At 40.3% G+C, this 17,366-nt stretch overlaps 1 protein-coding gene across 1 annotated transcript; it reads left to right on the forward strand.

Annotated features, from left to right (window-relative positions):
- Window positions 1-285: 285 nt before the first annotated feature.
- Window positions 286-16,828, forward strand: LOC100349261 (3-keto-steroid reductase/17-beta-hydroxysteroid dehydrogenase 7). Its single transcript, XM_008267201.3, is given in 6 exon segments — window positions 286-355; window positions 13,596-13,671; window positions 13,673-13,833; window positions 16,103-16,138; window positions 16,141-16,479; window positions 16,482-16,828. Coding segments are annotated over 6 exon segments (1,029 nt in total).
- The last annotated feature ends 538 nt before the right edge of the window (window positions 16,829-17,366 follow it).

Below are 17,366 nucleotides of genomic sequence, written 5' to 3' on the forward strand. Positions count from 1 at the left end.
TGTATTCAAGAACAAATAGTCATTGAAGGACAATCCAGTGCCAGATGTGTGGTACACTGGATGTAATATATACTATATAGCAGATAAAAAATGAAATGGTTATAATAATTAAAATTATAAATATGAATTTGGTTACTTTAGCATTAATTGTTCTTGAAGGAGAGAGATCCTTTTACTAAACAAAGGATTTTCTTCTTTTTCAAATTTTATTTATTTACTTCAGAGACAGAAAGAGAGCAAATTGAGAGGAGACCCCATTCACTATTTCACTAAGCATAAACCCACATGGCTGAGGGCGAAGCTGAGAGCCACGTCTCCAACATGGCTGACGTGAGTCGTCACTGCTATCTTCCAGGTTCTGCATTAGCAGAAATTTGAAGACAGGAACTGAAGGTGGGAAACAATTCCCGGCACCTGACGTGTGAGGCAAGTATCTTAACCACTAGGCCAAATGACTCTTGTGTCTCTATTTCATAAACTAAAGAGACTCAACTGTGCAGCCCTGGGAGAGTAGTGTGAGAGTAAATGGAAACAGTGCAGCCTTCCAAGAGATTCGCACCTGCCAAATCTTACGCCCAGAACATTTGTCCTCCTTAATACCCCACCCCATTTTAAGTCAACGTACTAGTAAAGCAAAGACAAGATTTATATATGTATATAATATGTATATATATATATATATGCCTTCTAGAAGTGTTAAAATGTTAGTTAAAATATTTTGAATGCAGAAAAACAATCATGACATTCGATATAATATTTGGTGAGCTATCATATTTCTGTTGAGGCTGTTCTTTACTTTATGTCTTTTGAATCTAACCACCTCTCTCACCCTATCTAGCTATCTAAATTCTGGGAGCTAATTACCAAGAATATCCAAAAACCTGTTCCTGCTAAACAGGGAGTGAAGCAAGCGTCATGTATTGCACATTGTTTAGCAATAGGGGGTGACAAAATGTTCTCAGAATGATGTTGGCATAAGTCATCCTTTGAAAATTAGCTAACATGTTGATGGACAATTTTCTTTATAGGCAAAGCATGATGGGACTACAGCTTTTACAAATTTTTGAAATCATATGTGTTTCTCAGGCTAAATCTTCAGAAAACTTTGCTCCTATTTCATCTACAAACTTGAGTTTGCAAACTTAATACAGCTAAATATAAATGCAAATGTGGATGGAACTTTTACCCTTTAACATAAAATGTTTTTTATTTGATTTCTCTTGATTGCTGCCAAGAGAAGTTGATACATACATTGCAGCTTATGGTTTCTGGATTTTGTTGCAAATGTTGGAGCAAGGGGTTGATTGATTGCTATAAACATGTACCAATGGCAACAGCTGCTAAAAAAATCAGAAAATGGAATGAAATGATTTAAAATAAACAGTAGTTACAGTTATAACATACATACTGCCTAGATATTTTTAATTTTCCTTGCCCTTGCTAAAAATGAAACACTTATGTAGATAGCAGGAAAATAACTGCATTCCAAATTAAAATGTTCATGCCTCAGAAGTATGAGCTTCTCTCAGACTTTTTGTAAAATTTTATCTCAGTGACTTTCTCTATTGCATTAGGTTTAATTTTCCCCCCAAAATTATCATTTATTTGAATTTTTAAAGTGTAACTAGTTTATAGCAAATGGTTTTTATTTCTTTTCTCTGTGCCCTTTAACTTCCCTTACTACTATTAATATCCACCACTTCGTTTCATTAGTCAATAATGTCATGTCATGAGTCATGTAACAACTGACATATGAAATGGCATTTTCCTTTGGAAATTGTCAAACTTTTAAAGATGAATCTTCGACTGATCTCTCTGTAATATGTAAGACTTGTTCTCAGGGACAATTAAGTTTAAATTGTCTTATATGTCACAGTTACTTGCTTTATCTAACTTTGGAATTGGAACCACAATAATTTTCACATGTATATTTTGAAAGAGTGTTTTCTGGTCCCACAATAGGAGCTTGTGAAAACCAGAATAGATCTCAGAGACCACATGGGCCAAACCTCTGTTATCCGATGCTCATTTTGTACACTGGAGGAACTGAGGCTCATAACTTCTCTGAACTTGTGAAAGGGAAGAGCCAGGCTGGGACTCCAATCCCAAGCTTCGGTGACCAGTGGTCTTCTTACCTTGTTGGAATAAATCTGTCTTCTCAGAGTAGGATATCAACCAGGAGGTATTATTTATTTTCCTTAAGCTTTACTCACACATGCATAGTTGTGGTCTTGAGCACTCAGAAAAGATAGAGGCAGGTCTTGGGTTTCTTAAGTCTTAATTAACCCATTCATTTCTCATCTTTTCCCCGGGAGAAAAGATGGATTATCACTTTGGTTGACATGGAAATTGAGTTACCAAAAAAAAAAAAAAAAAAAAAAAAAGAGGTAAGAAGTACAAAATGACTTTCTGATTGAGCAAGGGTTTTGTTTTAAAAAGTCCTCATTAAATCTATTATTTGTGTCTCAGAATTTGTCTCTATACAAAGTTAGGTTATACACAATTGTTGAGTTAGTAGGAAAAAAACAGTAAATGCCACTTAAATCCAGAGTCCTGCTCTGATTGAAGATCAGTATGGATTATATGCATGTCATTTTTAGTGATATTTCTTCTTAAAAAAGATGAAGGTGGGAAACAATTCCCGGCACCTGACGTGTGAGGCAAGTATCTTGAGAAGTGAAATGGCAGAGAGATAGAGATCCTCCATCTGCTGCTGGTTCACTGCCCAAGTGGCCATAAGAGCTGGGCATGGGTCATGCCAAAGCCAGGAGCATGGAACACCATCTGTGTCTCCCATATTGGTGGCAGAGACTCAGGTATCGGGCCATCTTCCGATGTCTTCCCAGGTGCATTAGTAGGGAGCTGGAACCAAAGAAGAGCAGCTGGGCCTCAAACAGGCAGTCGTAAGAGATGCCAGCATCACAGGACTAACCTGCTACAAGCCCAAAACACCAGCCCCTTTAATGACGTTTTTGTTGGGAAAATGGATTGTTTCCTTGTGAGGTACTGGATGTATAAATATTGTTCACTGGACTTTATGGGAGGAAATATACTTTTTTTTCAACTTTCAAGCATTCTTAATTGGGACACGCTCATATAACGAAAGACAGATTATTAAGGGAAAAACATGTTTATTAATGTGTGCAGGACACATCTCAGAGAAATGTCATGCAAATTATTGCAAAATGGTGGCTCAGGGCTTTGCTGTATAGCATCTTCAAAAGAGAACAGTAAATCTGTAGGAAAATGACAGGATGCAGAGTAGTTTGGGGGTTGCAAGTATGTGAGACTGTGGGAAGCTTTGCTTGCAGATTTCCCTGGTGCTATCTCTGGTCTGATAAAAGTATAGAGCGGATTCCAGTGAGGGAGAATCTGTGCCCCATCTTTAGGTAGAAACAGAGAGCATGAGAGAATAGAAAGCGTTTTTTTCCTTCATTTACTGCTTTCTAATTGCCTGAAACTCAAAAATAAGTTTTGAATGTTAAAGAGTCATATTTTGATGTGATATTCTGGTGTTATTTAAAGCTAAAATAAGATACACTGTAGTCATCAATTTAATATTTGGGTTTGCTTTTTCCCTTTTTTAAGATCTATTTCATTTTATTTGAAAGAGTTATAGAGAGAGGTAGAGACACAGAGAGAGGTCTTCCACCTGCTGGTTCACTCACCAGATAGCCACAGCAGCTGGAGCTGAACCAATCTGAAGCAAGGAGCCTCCTCTGGGTCTCCCATATGGGTGCAAGGGCCCAAGGACCTGGGCCATCTCCTGTTGCTCTCCCAGGTGCATTAGCAGAGAGTTGGATCAGACGTGGAGGAGCCGAGACTCAAACTGACACTCATATGGGATGCTGCGCTGCAAGCTGGGGCTTTAACCTCCTCTGCCACAGTGCCTGCCCTGGTTTGTTTTTCATTCTTGTCCCATTCCTTCTTACATTTTTCCATGCACTTTCTCCACGTATCTGGACGTGGTCATGCCTCCATCACACTGAAAGCCAAGGCTTCTATTAGTTTGTGATCTCAGATTCCATACATTCTATTTCGTATAATTCCCATAAAAATGTGTTACACATGCAGTTTCCTTCTCATGTACACCTTGAGCGACAGCAAGTGATTGCTCAAGTACTTGGGTCCTGGCCAAGCCAATAGCCCTGGCTATTGTAGGCATTTGGAGAATGAATCAGCAGATGGAAATTTTCTCTCTCAAATAAGTAAAAACAAATAAATAGAAATTTTTAAAAAGTTACACATTTTCACTTATATATAATGCATAAAAATATAAATTTACATTTTAGGTTTTAATGAGAATTGAACATTTTGCTTATGATTTTACATTTCTGGTGATTAGAAGAATTTTCCAAAGATTGACTTTTGATGCAATATGTCTCAAATCTTCTTTCCTCCACAGTTGTCACTGACTTCAGGTACATAGCATTGGGAAATAACATTTATAGAGCAATATGTCTGTGTGCTGAGAATCAAGACAAGAGGTCATAAGGGTGCTCCTGCAAGCCATTGTTACACTGAGACAGCCAGCAGCAACTTAATCATGAGTGGAAATGACTATGAAACCACATAAAGGTATCCCACTAAACTCACATTAAATATATACCTCACTGAGTTTCTTTTTTTGCTGGATTTTCAAAATGGCCGTAGCTACTCCAATCCATCTCAATATGTCAAGTGACAGGAGAATTCAGAATGGAAAAAAATAGCTGTGTTAGTCTAGATATTTTGATTTTGCAATATTTTCTACAAAATCTGATCATGTGACAATATTGTTAGTAGCTTAGGGCAAGCGAAGAGTTTTTAGGAGACTGAGGCTTTAGTGCCTTTAACCTAAATCTGACTCTGACCTCAGCTTATTTTCTATTCTCTTCCGTTACCCTTGCAGACTATGAACTCCATGGCCTCAAGAAGGTGACCTCTCTGCTTTTCATAAGCAGACAATTCAGTTCTCATTAACACCTTGAAATGGAAATTTTATCTAATCAGGAATGTATTTAATAATGCCTTAACCCATATTGGAGTGAAAACTATATAATTTATTATGGACTTAATATAGGCTAGATCTAATTTATTGTAGGCTAAACAGACTAGATTTGACATAGGCTGATAAAATACTTTTGATGGAGTGTTGACATCATCTTCCAACACCTCTCTAGGAATTAGACTATTAAAAACTGAGTATTTCAAAAAATTCATAAAAATTTCCTCTTATTTTGACATTTTATGTTTTGTTCATATCTCCCTTCGTTCTTCCTCTTTCTTCTTTCTTTCCTTATTTTTTTAAAGATTTCAGAAATATAGAATTAGTTTAACCATATCTTTAGGTCATTATTCATCATTATCATTCCTGTGTTGATTGTCTTCTTAAGATCAAGTGATTTTTAAATAATATAATGAGCATTCAAATGAATATCTAAAAAATCCAATAAACTCAACTCCACTGTTCCACCCTCCACCTACTCCATGTAGCTCACTACTGTCTTAAATTTTGTGTTCACCATTCTTTTGATAATATTTCTATGTCTAAAGGATATACATTAATTTTAATTATTTCTGGATTTCATAGAAAGTGTGTCATATTGTAGACTTGGAATTTTTCCTTCTTTCAACTTTGTTACTAAATTATTATATGTTAGTCCATGCTATATATATAGCATTCTATTGTGGTTAATTGCTGCAATATAGTTATTAATTTTCTTATTGATGTACATTTGCATTGTTTCCAGTTATTAACAATTGCAATCAGTGCTGTAGTGAATTATTTTGTCATTGTCTTGTGATACACACAAGCAAAAATTTTTCTTGGGTATTTTATCAGGAATGAAATTATAGAGCTTTAACTTATCACTATTTAGCTTATAAAGCTAATTTCAACTAATTTTCAAGAAATTTTGTGACTATCATGTTCCTATTAGTGTTGTATATAGAGACTCTCTCAATCTGTTTCTCCTCAATACACAAATATTGTTAAACTTCTTAACTTTAGCCCACTGAATAGAGTAAAAATATGTTTCATCAAAGGACTTCCTTACACTTTCCTCACTACAAGTGATACTGTCACTTCATATTTTTATTGGCAAAAAGTACTTCATTTGCTTTGACTATATTTTTATACAGTTGCCTCTTTTTTTAAAAAAACACAAAACCTTTTTATTTATTTTCATTTTATCTGAAAGGCTGAGAAACAGAGGGATCTTCACTCCCAATAGGTTTCCATCAGCCCAGGCAAGACCAGGTTAAAGCCAGGAACCCATACATGGGAGTGACAGGGACCCAGGTATTTGAACCTCCACCTGCTGCCTCCCAGGGAGTAGATTAAAAGAATCCTGTTGGGAGCTAGAACTCAAACCAGGCACACCAGTATAGGACACAGGCTTAGAAAAAATATTGTTGGATCCTGATGTTGATCTTCTGTCACTTATTCTGTTCTAAATATCTTCTCTGACTGTGTTTTGTTCTTTTGAAATATATTTTTTAATTTACAGAATTTCTTAAATATATATATTTATATATGCATACGTAATATTAATTTTTAAATTTCTGGTGGATGACTTTTTGTGCCTTACAAAATATGTAACCCTAAACTATGCCACTTTGGTGTATCGATTATTTTGGGCTGACGGTACCTGAAGAACAGCAAATGCAAGGAGAAGCTTTCTCTGTACCCCTCCCCACTCATCTGCTCAAAGACATATCCTCCAAAGGCAATTCAGTTGTCATCAAGAGTTTCATCGACCAGGGAAAAAGGCTCTTCTCACAGGAGAGGAAACTTAGAAGTCAACACCAACATTAAACAAACTTTGTTACAAACTATTAAAGCTTTCATCTGTTGTTCCAAGGAACCACTTATCTTTCCTAAAAATTGCGTACTCTCCTACATCCATCCCCCTTTCCCCTATGAAGAGAGTGATGGGACTCTGTTGAACAAATTACCCCAACACTTTGACATTTGAAAAAGCAGCAGAAAGAGGAAGGGCACGTTTAGCTTCCAGTAGCCCTTCTCCAGGGAAGCAGGTGGTAAAACCCTCACTTAGGAATATGCTGCTTGTCCTCAGAGGAAAGTAGATTAAGAAGAATCTGAATAAATAGGCCCTCTGTGTTTCTCCCAGTGTATTACTATCATAGCATACTGTTTTGCCCTTCAATCATATTTCTCCCTGATTGCTCACTCTTCTTCAATGCTAAGTATAAAAATACACAGATTTACATATTTCTTAGAGTCTGCATTTGTGAAAGTGCCCATGCCAAACTGAAAAGGGAAGAAAAGTCATTTGTTTTCCCCTAAAATGGTTTTCAAGCCTGAATTCAAAGCCACCTCTTAGAGAGTTACTTTAATTTTTCTGCTCTGCCTATATGAGAGAGATATGCATGCCATTAGGTGTTTGCTTTTTCTCTTGTTAATCTTTTCTTATAGGGAACCCAGTTGAGAATTTGCTCATTTTCTTTCCCTACACCTCAAAGTCAGAAGAAAAATTAACAATTTTAAAGTTTTGAATTTTATATTTAAAAGCCTCACTCTTCCTGGTGTTGATATTTACTCCTCATGTGAAATAAACTTTTAATTTCATGTTACTGCTATAAAGAAAACCATATTTACAAGTTCAATGTATCAAATCAATTCTTTTTGCACATCCTAGTGATTTGTATGACTGTAAACTTCATGAGAAATATCTATAAATGTGAGATTGATTCACAGACTCTCTGATTTTATCTGTTGGTAAATCTGAATACTCCTTTGCCAAGCATACCTTCTTTGTTGATATAGGTTATATTTACAAAATATAATATATTTATAATATAATAGAAAATTGATATGCTCTTTCTGCTCTATGTGTGTGTACGTTTTCCATCCACATGTCTGCTGTTAGACCTTACCTAAATAAATTTGTTATGCTTTTCTTTTGTTAATCTGCCTTTTTTATGAGTGTTGGCACTGATGACCCTAGAATGAGTGAAGAAAGACATCACACCTTTCCACCCCTACAATACTTTCTTATATCAGAGTCACTAAGTTCGGAGTAGTAGAATCCTCAGAAGTTACCCACAGAGGTCAATTGATTCCTGCTGTATAGTTTCTAAAAATATCTGCCTTTACTGACTTCTTACCTTAGGTAAAATGTTCTGAAGCTTTATTGTGCATCAGGATTACCAGGATGGTTTGTCCAGCTAAAGATGGCTAGGTACCACTTTGAGAATTTCTGATTCTCTAGTCTGGGCATGGGGTTCAAGGATGTGCATTTCTATGAGCCTTCCTGGTGAAGCTGATGAGACTGTTCTGGAACTACACATCGGAAACAAATATCTTAGACCAGCTTTTGTACAACTTGTGAATTTCAGTCTTTTTTTTTTCCTGTTTTTCATGACCATTTCATCTGTGTTTTTGTTACTCATCATGTGACAGGCAAGAGGTATGTTAAATTTGACTTCTTTATGGGGCCAGTACTATGGTGTAGTGGTTTAAACTGCCACTTGAAGGACCAGCATCCCAGGTGGACACTAGTCCAGTACCAGCTGCTCCATTTCCGATCCAAATCCTTGCTAATATGCTGGGAAAGTAGCAGAGGATAGCCCAAGTGTTTGGGCCCCTGCACCCATGTGGGAGACCCAGAAGAAGCTCCTGGTTCCTGGTGTAGGCTAGACCCATCCCTGTTCATTATGGCAATTTGGGGTGTGAAGCAGCAGATGGAATACCTCTCTTTATCTCTTCCTGTCTCTCTAAAAGAGTTATAGAGAGATAAACAAAATAAATCCTTTTTAAAAATAATGACTCCTTTGAGAACAGAATTAGTTGAAAATTGTGTCCCTTATGGAGATAATTTAAATAACATTTTAAAATAATATGGAATCTACTTTTTAAAAAGATTTATTCATTTATTTAAAAGACATAGAGACACAAGGAGAAAGAGTGAGATAGAGATATTCTAACCACTGGTTTGCTCCCCAAATGTCTACAACAAATAGGGCTGGGCCAGGCTGAAACCAGGGTCCAGAAAATCACCCAGGTCTCCCACACGGGTAGTAAGATTTGAGTACTTAGTCATCACATGATATCTTGCATGCACATTAGCAGGAAGTTGGATCTGAAACAGAGTAGCAGGCCTTGAACCAGTAACTCACATTTAGAATGTGGACATCCTAAGCAATGGCTGAAACTTCGGTGCCACAAAGGCAACCACAACAGGCAATCTGTTGACCTTGCTGAGTAATAGTATTCAGTACTCTTTTCTGTGTGAGACAGATTAGGCTTTTATCCTTGAACCCTTTGACATTGTATGAGGTATAGTGCAAATTTAAGTTCTATGGGTGAGAGTAAGGGAAGGCAAGGAAAATTCACAGCTTGTACTCCCAGAGAGGAAAGGGAAACACTTACCGTGTAATAACTAGTCATAGGTGACCGTTCATTTATAAAGCAATTACTTAAGCTTGTTAAGAGTAATTTGGAGACTTAAGGTATATTCCCAGGTATATTTGGTACTAGCAATTTCCTGACCTTATTAGCTATGCCTTTAATTTATTTGCTTTGGTTTCAGCAGAGGCTTGTTTTAACTGAACATCATGACTAATAAAATATTCCTCAAATTCTTTCTGTTAGCTTTGCAATTGTATTCCCATCAAATGAAGGGAATAGAATCTTAACTTTGCATGTTAATGCTGAGTTCAGTCTACTCCATGAACCTTTGCTAGGTTGTACATTTTGGGAAACATTTTTTTTTATAAACGCTTGTTGCTCTGCTACAAACACACATAACAAATGCAACTATATTAATAAAATAATTTCATTATTCATTTGTACAGGAAAATTAATTGCATGCCACCACCTGTGTCAGGTGCTCCAGTAGGCAAAGGCAACAGAACATCAACAAGATTGATGTGTGTTCTCCCTAGGTTGATCTCAGAGTCTTGCCTGGAAAACAGATAGGTCAAGAAGCATGACTAGTGAAACAGAGTATGGTAAACTGAAGCAGTGAGCTTGCGCAGCTGGTGCTGATTGGTGTATGGGATCTGGCAGTGATAGGATTCAGTGATACGTTGACATATTGAGAAATGTGGCATCACATACATAGAAAGGAAAGGAGAAACATCTCTACTCACAGGAGATTAAGCAGTTGCTGTTCTTCACAGAACAGTTCTGCTCTAAACTATCAAACTTGGGTAGTCAATGAATATTCATGAGTAAGCATTTTGTTTGGAATCCAGATTCAGAAAGGCAAGCAATAGAGACCTAAATTCCTCTGGAATTGTTAGCATTCCATTAAGGAAGAAAGGGAAACAAGTTCTCAGTTTAAACACCAGAAACTAAGTAATCAGCAATCAACAATAATATAAATGGAAATTTAGGAAGACTTAATGATGCTCCAAAGGAGAGCATTGTCCAAGAATAAGTAGGTGTGAGAACTGTTGTTTCCACTTATCCCTTTAAAAAAAAAAAGCAGAAAGTCTCCATTTTATCTACAGTCTTAAATTCGCTGCAGTGATCAACTCTTGTAAACCAGAATAATAGCATCTTTGGCAGTAATGCCTGCAAAAATAACAGGGGAATAGCAGGAGGCCTGCCTAGAACACCCTAGGGGGCTGAAATGCAAAGCTTCCTGCACTTGTGAGATAATGGGATGCAATTCCCCTTGGCCACCTGTTGTGCAAAACAAAGTCCCAGAAGGGATAAAATCTCCCAACAACCTGGCCATCCTTTACCATCCCTGATAGTCCTCCCCTTTACCTTGTTTTTTGGTTTTAGTTATCAATTTTCTCTCACAAATAAAATGCAAATGCCTAAACAATCCCCCAATAATTGTTGTGCTTCTATTTTTTAAATGAACACCTGCAATTGCATGGACTCATCCTAAAACTTTAAGTCTTATTGTTTTAATGTAGCATCTTCTACTCTGGTATCCTTTGTCTAAAAGAGGGACTCTGGTAACAAGAATGAACCTTTCCTCTAACATTACCACACTTGATCAAAAATCAGATTCTGTTAGGAGGGCTGAAGGTACACTGCATGTTAAGAAGTTCCTGTGTGAGAATTGAAGAGCTCTGACTAATGGAACTGAAAGTAGACAGGCATACAGGTTAAAATTGATTAGGTTTGTGAGCTGGAAGACCACGCCTTCGCCACACCCCTGTGTGACCTCATGCCCCTACCTGGCCACACCTGGGTGCCCACCAGCCAATCAGGTTAAATAAACACTCCCCTTTGGAAAGTGGGTTAAAAGCCTGGAACACAGTGTGTCCGGCCCTTCTCTTCTTCTCTGGCCTCTTGCCAGGAGGGGGCTTGCTGTAGCCCCGCACCTCCAGGGTGCATGGCCTTCAGCCACCTGACCTAGGCTTCCTAGCTTTGATGCTCCTCCACGTGGCTGGTTCCAAGTACTCGATATGAACCCAGATTTACCTCTCTCTCTCTTAAATAAAGCTCTCACTCTCCTATACATCTTTCTCACTGAATAAAAGCCTAAAGTGTAACATGCTGCCTCGTTTATCTGTGCCGGGATTTAGAATTCTACTCTAAATATTAGGCAAGAACCCTCCTGGGCTTATTAATATTGGGGATTTATTAATAAGCATGTGGTAATATCGTATGGCACCCCAAATTCCAGTAGCATATGTGGCACCCCAGGTGGCGCTTCTGGGGAACTCTAAGGGGCTACATTTTCGTGTAGAATTTAAGGGGTCATTCCTGATAGCAGAACAAGGACATAAGCCTCAGCCATTCTAGCTCCTTACCAGAAAATAGATAAATTTGGAATTTACCCCTTACCTCTGCATCCTTTGAAATCTGAATTTACTTCTTATCCCTGCATCATTTCTTTCTTTTTTTTTTTTTAAGATTTTATTTATTTATTTGAGAGGTAGAGTTACGGACAGTGAAAGGGAGAGACAGAGAGAGAGGTCTTCCTTCCGTTGGTTCACTCCCCAGATGACCACAACTGCCAGAGCTGCACCAAACTGAAGCCAGGAGCCAGGTGCTTCTTCCCAGTCTCCCACGTGGGTGTAGGGGCCCAAGCACTTGGGCCATCCTCCACTGCTTTCCCAAGCCATAGCAGAGAGCTGGATTGGAAGAGGAGCAGCTGGGACTAGAACAGGCACCCGTATGGGATGCTGGCACCGCAGGTGGAGGATTAATCTACTGCGCTATGGCACCAGCCCCATCCCTGCATCCTTTCAAGAGACCAATTCAGTCTCACACCTCTTGTTGTTCCCTACCTCATCCCCCACATTCTTCTCCAAGTTTGGAAATGGCACCAAACTTGAAAAACCTGTGTGGAGAAACTCACTTCCATTTGTCACCTCACCCTAAGATATGAAAAGGCCCAGCCCATGTTTGGTCTGTGTGTACTCTGCAGTGAATTTATTTTTCCTGAATAAATTCATTTTGGCTGTGAGTTTGTATCCTGTCTCCTCTGTTCTATCAACTTTTTCCTTGCACTGATCATGAGCTAAGTTCTTCTGCGTTAGTCAGAAATTAATTTAAATCTAAGTAGGGATGGTGGGGGATTGGATAGTCAGCTGTATATCTACCTTTTTGTCTTTGGTATATTTTCAGAGCTCTAAAAGTGTTTAATGTTGCTATTTATAAAATTATTCTGAAGGTGCTAGACTTTCAGAGACAAATACAAATAATTGTATAGCTCTTAATATATCATTCTAAAACATCACTAGAATGTCATAAAAATATCTTATATGTATGCATATATCTTTAAATATTAAAATGAAATATCTCTTTACTTTTTTTCCATACTTAGAAACATAATTGTGTGTTGAACACTCTGGGACAAAAAATGAACCTTCAGTTTCCTAAAGGTTATTTCATTTTATTTTGCCTAACTACCCCACTTATCTGTCTTTACACCACCTGAAAATCAAATGTATAATAATTTCCTGCAAATGTCCTGGGCAAGGTTTGGTTGCATATGTATTTCATAAGCTTATACTTATAAAAGTTCCTTTGTACTGAGCTGAAGAAATTGAACCAGGGGATTGATATGTACTTTCCAAGGTATAGTAAATTAATGCTTTGGCTCTCTGCCCCTGTGGAGCTACATTTAGATTTTGATTGGTGAGTAGTCAGGAGTAAAGGGAGTTTTGTCAAGCTTAGTTTAATTTGTACTGGTTGATTTAAGCAGTAGGCAATTAGAGATATTGACAACAGAGTTCCAGGATATCAATGGAAAAGCAAAGGTGGCATATCGAGGTCATGGTGTGAATGAGCTCCACCAGAAGAGGGATAAGTAGAGTAAATCTGTATGCAGTGTGTGTAGTTTGTATTTAGTAGAACATTTTTCATCCCACTATATCAAAACAATTTCAATTACCATTGGAAGAAAGCTACTTCTCTGCTAAAGACAGTGGGAATGTTGAATCATCAGGTTCGTAACTAACTCAAAGTTACACTATGTTGATGTGAAATTCCAGGACATGGAAACCAATCTATACTATATAGCATATAACATGTGACATAGGGGTGGAGCCTGACCTAGCCCTGGTTGGTAGGGACGCTCACAGATGCAGTTGAGGAAGGATAGAGTAGCAGCACTTCTGAAAGCTTTTGCTGAGACCTGCTTTGCTGCTCAGTGTTTTGGGTGTGTGCAGATGAGGAAGGTGGTTGTGGGCAAACAGTGGCATTGGTCTAGCCCTTTGCAAGTGGCTGCTGATGGTAGACAATGAACTTCACCTGTTTGGAGTACAGGAATATGGGCAAAGCTGAAATTGTCTGCATTGCTTTGCTGGCCTCTCACCACACCACCCACGTCACCATTTTGCCTGTGGATGTCAGCAGCCTACAGTCAGTGTTCCAGGCTGCTAAGGAACTTAAGCAAATTTTTCAGAGATTGGGCTATTGTGGGGAGCAACTCGGACTAGACTAAGTTACTGGAATTAAGACTTATTCTATGCATCTGCTCTCCCACAATATGGCGCTGGGAGAGGAGGAAACAGATTCTACACAGCTGCCTCCAGTTCAACCAATAAACAGCAGGACCTGCTCCTGATTGGAGGAGAGCAGCGTACTCGTCGTGTGGATAGCAGAGTTGGGATTGGTGGAAGAGGACTATAAAGGAGGAGAGAGACGGCATGCACCAGGAACATCTATCTGAAGGAACACCTGTGCAGCCCCCGAGAGAGCTGGCCGGCGGTGTGCCGCTCCCCCGCGGAAGTGGGGAAAGTGGAAGGGGGAACCGCCCTTCCACAGAGGTGGAAGGGTCGATAGCCAACCCGGGAAGAACCAGCAGCAAACCCTGGGAGGGCCGAGCAGACAAAAGAACAGTGCAGGGTCCTGTGTCGTTCCTCCACGAAGAGGGGGAGCGACATAATGGTGCCGTGACTCGGATAGGAAACTTAGGAGGGAAGAGGCAGAAAGAAGTGGGAAAATACCGGAAAGAGAGACTAGCAAAGAGCCTAGGGAAAAGCCAGACGGAAAAGGTGGCGGAAGAAGCTATCGAAAGCCTAGGCATAGACTCGGATACGGACTGTGGGAAAGAAGTTAGGATTGGATGTTAGGGTTGAAAGTGAAAGTGAAACCTAGAAGAAACTTAGACTTGGATACGGACTGTGGGGAGAAGCCAGGAGAAATGAGAGGGGAATATTGTGGGAAGAAAAGTTAGGAAACATACCGGGTAGAGAAAAATGTTAGGGAGGATGCAGCCGCGGGGGCAGGCCGAAGCGGAGATGTAAGCTAGATTGGGATTCGTCGAGTCAGCCCGGGGAACAAGGGGCGAAAATCTGGAACCAGAGGCGGAGACGCGGGCCAGGTTGGAATCCGTCAGATTAGCCCGAGGAGCAAAAGACGGGAAGCCAAACCATAAGGTGGAAACGTAGGCTAGGTTGAATTCGCCAGGTTAGCCCGGGGAACTTAGACTGAATACCGGTGGCGGAAACGTGACCTAGGCTGTGTGACTCGCGGAAGCTGCCGCGCACAGAGGGAGCGCGCGGGGGACGAATAGATAGGAAGTGCGGGGCCGTGGTGCGGGCTCCAAGGGGCGCGGAGACCACGGAGTGTGGCGAAGCTGGAAAGCGGCTCAGAGCCGGGAAGCCGCCATGGGGTGAGGTGCCGAGAAGCAACCTCGGGGCGGGCGCCGGGATGCCGCGGGGATAAGAGAAACAGAAGTTTAAAAGTAAAATGAGAGAAATAGGAATGCTGGCAGATAGAAGTAAAATAGGAGAGATAGGAATGCCCGGAGGTAGAGAAATAGAGAAAAATAAGGCCTCCCCACAACACAGCAATGAGAGGGCTTGGATTCGGTCTGCCTGATTAGTAAGACGATAAGCACCTGCTGGCGGCTAGCAGCTTACCTGCTGCAGGTCACCGAAGACAGGCACGAATTAACATCAATAAGTCTCCCCATAATACGGCAAGGAGAAGGCTTGGATTCGGTTTGCCTGATTGCTAGGGCTTGTAAGCACCTGCAGGCAGTTCTAGCAGAGCAGAGCATGCGCTGCAGGGCACCGAACACAGGCACGCATCAGCGCCTAAAAACCTCCTCACAACATGGCGAAGAAAGGACCCGGATTCGGTTTGCCTGATTGGTAGGGCTTGTAAGCACCTGTGGGCAACTCTAGCAAGCAGAGCAGAGTGTGTGCCGTGGGGCACCAAAGACAGGCGCGTATCAACGCCAAAAATAAAACGAAAGGGGGATCTGTGGGGAGCAACTCAGACTAGATTAAGTTACTGGAATTAAGACTTATTCTATGCATCTGCTCTCCCACAATATGGCACTGGGAGAGGAGGAAACAGCTTCTACACAGCTGCCTCCAGTTCAACCAATAAACAGCAGGACCTGCTCCTGATTGGAGGAGAGCAGCGTACTCGTCGTGTGGGTAGCAGAGTTGGGATTGGTGGAAGAGGACTATAAAGGAGGAGAGAGACGGCATGCACCAGGAACATCTATCTGAAGGAACACCTGTGCAGCCCCCGAGAGAGCTGGCCGGCGGTGTGCCGCTCCCCCGCGGAAGTGGGGAAACTGGCAGGGGGAACTGCCCTTCCACGGAGATGGAAGGGTTGATAGCCAACCCGGGAAGAACCAGCAGCAAACCTGGGGAGGGCCGAGCAGACAAAAGAACAGCGCAGGGTCCTGTGTCGTTCCTCCACGAAGACGGGGAGCGACAGGCTATGTATATCTTAATGCTGGGCTCATGCCTAATCCAAAGCACTTGTCTCAGATCTTTTTTCAAGAAAAGTGATTCATCTGTTCTCCACAGGTAAAGGATTGCTGACTTAGGGTGAAGTGATCACTGCTGATAGGCTGCAGGAGGTGTTGGAAACCAGTATCTTTGGCCACTTTATCGTGATTCTGGAACTTGAACATCTTCTCTGTCGCAGTGAAAATACATCCCGGCTCATCTGGACATCATCTCACAAAGCAAGGACACCTAATTCCAGCCTGGAGGACATGCCGCACAGCAAAGGCCAGTGACCCTATAGCTCTTCCAAATATGAGACTGACCTTCTCAGCATGGCTTTGAACAGGCATTACAACCACCAGGATCTGTGTGCCCAGGTACAGTGTTGACCAATATGACATACGGAATTCTATCTCCCTTCATATGGACACTGCTGCTACCAATCATATGGTTGCTTCACTTTTTTGCAAATGTTTTCATTTTGGTGCTGTACAATGGAACAGAAGAACTGGTTTGGCTTTTCCATCAAAAGCTTGAATCTCTCAGTCCTCTGTCAAAATACCTGAATGCTGCTACAGGCTTTGGAAGCAATTATGTAGTGACCCAAAAGATGGACCTAGATGAAGATAATGCTGAAAAACATTACCAAAGTTGATTGGATTTGGAAAAGCATGTTAAAGTCTCCATTCCAATGGCAGATCCCCAGAGCTGACAGTGGCAAAGCCTGAAGCATCATTTGCCTTCTGTGGACTGCAGGGTGTGTGGATTTCCACTGAGCTACATGATATGCATTTGTAGTAACTTTGAGCTAAGCCTCTTTTCCTTCTTCTCAGAATTATTTGTAAGACTATGAAGGTATGTGTGTGTGTATGTGTGTGTATGTACACTTGAAATAAAAGGTGGGTACAATAAAATATCCATTAGATCAACTCCATGGGATATAGTAAGGACTTGACAGCCTGTGACACAGACCCACGCTGGACCTCCTCTTGGCCTACCTCTCCAAGAGGAAGTACTGCCCACTCAGTGACTGGAAGTATTAGCCTTATTCCTTTTTTTATGGGCAATTTTTGCTTAGATCATTTGTTGTATTTCTTCCTACAAATGCTGCTTCCAACAGTCATAAATTTGTTAGTATCCTAGCAATCCTAATTCAAATGCCAATGTAGTTAATCTCAGGAACAAAAGTATGTTTGTATGTATGTGTGTATATATATATATATATATTTTTGAGTTATTTAAATTACCTA

Source organism: Oryctolagus cuniculus, chromosome 4 (assembly GCF_051225735.1).
Source record: "Oryctolagus cuniculus isolate XC-2025 breed Fujian yellow rabbit chromosome 4, ASM5122573v1, whole genome shotgun sequence".
NCBI classification, from domain to species: domain Eukaryota; kingdom Metazoa; phylum Chordata; class Mammalia; order Lagomorpha; family Leporidae; genus Oryctolagus; species Oryctolagus cuniculus.